Source organism: Kryptolebias marmoratus, linkage group LG10, assembly GCF_001649575.2.
Source record: "Kryptolebias marmoratus isolate JLee-2015 linkage group LG10, ASM164957v2, whole genome shotgun sequence".
NCBI lineage: Eukaryota > Metazoa > Chordata > Actinopteri > Cyprinodontiformes > Rivulidae > Kryptolebias > Kryptolebias marmoratus.
In genome coordinates this window covers 4,760,641-4,766,073 of record NC_051439.1, presented here as the reverse complement: position 1 = coordinate 4,766,073, position 5,433 = coordinate 4,760,641, and the positions used below count along the sequence as shown (strand labels likewise).

At 41.9% G+C, this 5,433-nt stretch overlaps 1 protein-coding gene across 4 annotated transcripts in view; it reads right to left on the bottom strand.

The window, feature by feature from the left end:
- The window catches only part of mapre3a (microtubule-associated protein, RP/EB family, member 3a), an 11,531-nt gene extending 6,355 nt beyond the window's left edge, over positions 1-5,176 (bottom strand). For 2 of the 4 annotated variants that reach the window (XM_017421456.3, XM_017421457.3), the window contains exons 1-4: positions 5,027-5,175; positions 3,040-3,167; positions 2,789-2,934; positions 1,880-2,036 (exon numbers count right to left, since the gene is read on the bottom strand). In XM_017421456.3, the coding sequence (XP_017276945.1) occupies positions 1,880-2,036; positions 2,789-2,934; positions 3,040-3,160 (424 nt within the window). In that variant the 5' untranslated portion in view covers positions 3,161-3,167; positions 5,027-5,175. Of the gene's footprint in view, positions 1-1,843; positions 2,037-2,788; positions 2,935-3,039; positions 3,168-5,026 lie in introns of all 4 variants that reach the window. The other 2 variants (XM_017421454.3, XM_017421455.3) reach the window with 2 other exon arrangements.
- Between the last annotated feature and the right edge of the window lie 257 nt (positions 5,177-5,433).

Sequence of the window (5,433 nt, the reverse complement as noted above, 5' to 3'; positions counted from 1 at the left end):
ATGGATGGATGGATGGATGGATGGATGGATGGATGGATGGATGGATGGATATATGGATGGATGGATGGATGGATGGATGGATGTCTTTACAATGTTTCAGTGTGAATACAATATGGGTTTATGAGATTTGGAAATTATTGCATCCTGTGTTTATTTACATTTTATACAACGTCCCGATTAGTTTTTTGGAATAGGGTTTGTTTTAAAATTGTCGAAAATGGGGATTATTTATTTGTAAATCTTTTGAAGAAAAAAAGAACCAAACCTCTATAAGTGCTTCAGCAGAAAATGTCTCAAAGACGAAACATGCCAACACGCATTTATCGCAGTTCTGAAAATAAATGCAGCCTTTCTACCCATTTCCACCCACACAACTAACTAGTGACAGTGTCATAAAGCTGGTTTTTGACACCCTGGAATTCAAATTAGGCTTGTCACAATGGTTTTTAAACAACAGGCTCATCAGGCTCACTGTAGTTAGTGAAATTAGACAACTTTTTTTGGTTTATCAAACCAGCTTTCAGAGAGCTAAAGCTGCGTCAGTGTTATCAGTGTTACTTTCTGATGCAGGACACTGGGGGAAGTAACTGAATTCAACATTTCTGTAACACTGGTTCTGGTTCTGTTTTTGATCAATTTGAACAAAAGAACTGGCAACTAAAGTTTCAGGATACTGATTTTTTTTTTAATTAATACGCCATCCCACTACGCTCTGTGGTGAGGGTTGGGTGAAAGGTGAAAAATTTTCCATCAGCCATCATCAGTTCAACGAAGAACGACTGATGATAAAGTCACACAAGTGTCTTGTGGGAGGAGTCACTGATTTAGGATCATTTTGATCCTAAACCAAGGAGTTATTCAAAAACCTTTGACACCAATAGCAGATCTGGATGACCAGCTCTGTGCTGATATTAAGAGCTCCAGGCAGCTTGATCGTGCTAAAAACACGTACAGGTGAACTTCTAATATGATGCCTCATGGAGGAGGCTCGGTTCTGTTCTGCTTCTGACACAGGGGGTCCTGAATCTGTTCAGGGTCCAATGAAATCTCAAGACTATCAAGGTCTTCTGGAGTAAACTGTGCTGCTCAGAGTCAGAAAGCTTGGTCTCTGTCTCAGGTCATGGCTCCTCCAACAGGATAATGACCCAAAACACAACTAAAAACACCAAGAATGGCTCAGAACCAAACATTGGACCGTTCTGAAAGTGGCCTCTGAGCTCTGATCTAAATCCTGTTGAAGGAGCTGAAACATCTGGAGAAGGAAGCCTTCAAACCTGAGACAGCTGGAGCAGTTTGTTCATGAGGAGTGGGACAAAACACCTGACGACAGGTGCAGACGTCTCAGAGAGAGGGACAGAAATCACTGGACTGAAGGGATCGCCTCAAAAGGTAGTGTAACTAAATATAAACTTCAGGGTGCCATCGTTAAAGTCAAGGCTAAATTCATTAGTTTATTTATTTTGTTAATTCTGGTAAACCAAATTTCTAAAGCAATGATTGATTTTCATTTAGTACTTTTTTCTTAGCATTACTTTTGTCAGTTTCAAGTTATTTCAGTGACCTTAATGGGCTTTTTTTCTTTAACAAAAGGGTACAGACAAATTTAATCAAGTCTGTAACTTGTCTAAATTAAACCATAAAATAGTGCTGATGGTCAACATCTTTGTCCAGTCACCCAACCCTGGTGGTGATACAGTCAGACCTCCAGTGTCACAGTTCTGTGGATGCTCAGCGGTCATTCTGTCACTTCGTGCCGCTCACACCACCTGCCTGCGGGGAGCGCTTTCGAGCCATCCAAAGCTCAGCAAGGCCGTGCAGCAAAGACAAAAGTGGTTTGGTTTACCTGGATTTCTCTTTGGTTTGTGGGTAAAGTGATCACCTGGATTGGGAGGAGGGGCCACGTCCTGCCCCTGTCTGGATAGTATGGGGTCGTACTCCTTCCCGTCGTAGTTGGCGTCAAAGAACTTCTTGAACCACTGCACAAACTCAAAGTTGTCCTGGAATTTTCCTTTTACGAGCTTTTCTACGGGAATTATCTGGACAGCGGGAAAAGGAAACGTGACGCAACACTGAACCAGAGAAGGAGCATTTTCTGTGAAATACTGAGCGCTGAATGACTTGGCTGAGATTTGCTAAAGAAGCTGAAACTGAGTGGTTAAAGCTAAACACAAGCTAAAAGTTAAAAGCAGCAAAACGGTAGCAAGAAACTATTAGTATTAAAGTGCAAGCTAAAAAAATGAAAGGAGCAAAATAGAAGCAGAAGGAAGCAATTGGCTTACCAAAAGCTAAAGTAGCAAAAGTGTAGCTAAAAACTCAAGTATTAAAAGGCTAGCTAAAGGCTAAACATATCAAACTGCAAGCTTTAAAGTGCCAAAAGGAATGCTAGAACATAGAAATAGCAAAATATTAGCTAAATACTAGCTAATTTCTAAGCTATTTCTAAAAATATGATTTTTTTAAGGAACTAAAGATATTTCAATGCATTTCTGTAGGGAAAATAATTGTAAATAAAGTTAAATATTCTGAAAAGTACAAAAATGACAAAAACGAAAAGTCCTAGCACCCATCTCCTGAATGAGCTGAACGTTTTGATTAATAAATGGCTAAAAAAGCACAAAGTATACAAAATAGTACGTTAAAAAAAAAAACAGGAAAACAACCGTGTGAATTCAGCATTCAGACAATAGTGATGAAGACTTATAAAATACATGTAGGGGGATAAAACTTTAAATCATCACTGGTTTAAAGGTCCTGCATGAAATATCAAGCACAATAAAAGGAGTCTAACTTTGTCGACGCTCATCCTTTTAAAAGCTGCTTGAAGGACTTTGAAGTTGTGTATAAACTCGTGTTCCAGCTTCGCTTGAAACTTGACCTTCTTCAGGAGAATGCAGCCTGGAAATAACATGTCCATGAACTGGCAGTACGCCGCTCCTGGGGAAACACAAAGAGACGACAGCTTGCTTTCCATTTTCTTCCTCCTGAAGAACTGCTCCTACCCCCTCCCCCCTCCTCCCCCAGGAACAGGCCTGAGCTCACCTGAACAGAGCTGCTCGATCTTGGTGTAGGTGAGGTGCAAAGAGTCGTTGACCCATGCCAGCATGTCATGCCGACTGAGGTTGTCGATGGACACGGATGTGGCGTAGACGTTCACTGCCATCCCTTCCCTGGGACACACAACATAATTCAATCAATCTGAGCTTCTCTGTGTTTCATGAGAACAGGGCACTGTATGTAAATCAGAGTATACTGACGGGCCTGATCACTTAATCAATCTGGAATGAGTACACTGAGGTGTGTTGACCCCTTTAATCCCCCCTGCATTCAAAGGATGACCTAACACATAACGGTAGGTGACTTTAGTTTAAAACTCTGGCATGAAAGGGGCACAGATATGCATAACTTTAGGGATGCTAGGCCTTTAATTATACCTGTGATTTCTGATTTTTTTTATAGAGTGCGGCGAAGTAAGAAGTGAAATTCATCCCCAACGCAGTTATTATCCCATAAACAAATATTCTTTTCCCTACAACCACCATCTCCCAGTAATCTTAGGAATTAATAGTCATTGATTAAACATATTATTCTTTGTTTTCTTGTAACAAATATTTTTTTTAGCTCAACATAAAGATGACTAGCGGACACCTCATGTAATTCACTTCTCATCTGTATAAACAGATCCTCACTACCTTTAGTCTTCATCATAACATTCCCGAAGAATAACCTACCTTCATATAAAACTTTTTTAGCGTAAATGATCCAAGGTGACATGTAAACTCCACTGTTATACAGTTCTAACAAACTATTAAAAGCCGAGCATTTCTTGAAGGAATGCATATCTCCCATCGCCTTTCATGCCATAGTTTTAAACTAAGATCACCTTATAATGGGACATGAGTGGTATGCTTTGGATCTAACGTTTCGTGCCGTGGTATGATATCGCGAGACGTGTTAGCTCTCAGGCAGTGTGTCGGCGACGACTCTCAGCTACAAACACACCAAATTTTAGCTCAATATCCATAAAATTGGCAAAGTTAGAGCCAGCTGTGTGTTTTCTAAGATTGCTTAGCTGTGGCGGCCATCTTGAATACCAATGGCTCCAAAAGGTAACCAGCTGTGAATGTGCATCTAATCATTACCTTCGGAGAGTTTTGTTAAAATCTGCCCAGCGGTTCATGAGATATTTTGCTAACAGACATTTTCTCCCTTTAGTGGCGGGCGATAAGCACACATTCTAGCTTTTCTTGCTTCCTGTTCAGAGGTCCTGCTCAGTAACCAACCATTCTGCTTTTAATCGCAATATATAATATGATTTTTTTAAGATCCCCGTCCACCATGTTATTACATGGTGACATTTTAACTTTTAAAATGTGCCTAATAATCTTTAAGTGTATTTTTTTTGTCAAGGATAACATGCATGTAACATGACAGGTGTGACCATGCTGTCAGACACCTCAGATCAGATTTGATGTAAGAGCAAATAATGCTCCTTGCCCTTGTTTGTGTGAATCTTTAACAGCCATTTTAAAATGTGCCATTGAAATTAAACGTAATGTCCTGAGTCACACCGACAGGACTACCACAGATATAACCACTTATTCAGCTTTCAGACCCCTTTGAGAGAGTATTGAGGATAACAGAGGCGAACAAAAAGATAAGTCAGTCTGTTCTGCTTAAATATGAGCCGGGCCTTGGTTAAAAAAAAAAGAGGCTCTGACTGCATCACAAACCTGGCTGCAGACCGCTGAGGTCCACAGATAGGCGACTGGGCGGAGGTCTGTCATGTCGAGCCGGAGCAGAGAACAATAAATGGTAGCTAGCTGGGAGCCTTTTAGGTTAAAAGCCGCAGCGCGCGCTCTCCTCCTCGCGGCCCCCTCTACAGGCCTCCCAGAATACCTCCGGACTGTCAGCGGCTTCCCTCCCCCCCCACACCTCCCTAACACCCAACCCCACGGCTAACATGGTCCTTCTCGCAGAGACAAAAATAAATAAATAGAAGAAGTGAGCGGGGTCACTGTATACTCACTGTGCTCCGGTGGGTCTGTGTTGTTATCACGCCGGCAGCAGTAGCCGTATGCCCGCTGCTGTGGTCGGTGCTGTGCTGCTTAGTAACGGGCCGCCCTGTCTGAGGCTGCAACAATCCGGCCTCCACCGCGCATGCGCCCGGCTCCATGCTGTTAAAGGCTCATTATAAATAGGACTTCGGCCTGTTCCTGCTAGGAGACACATGATGTGACGGGTTGGATTTTAAGCCTGTTGGGGACAGAGGTTTTCAAAGGGTCAGGCTGCACAAAAGTACCTCATAAGGGTGCTTTATCAGCAGCTAGATAAAAGAAGACTATATGTATGTACTCTGTATCCTCACTATTCTAGTTACGTCCAGTTGACATACTCCAATTGTGCACATTAGTCGACTTGTGCGACCTAAGAATT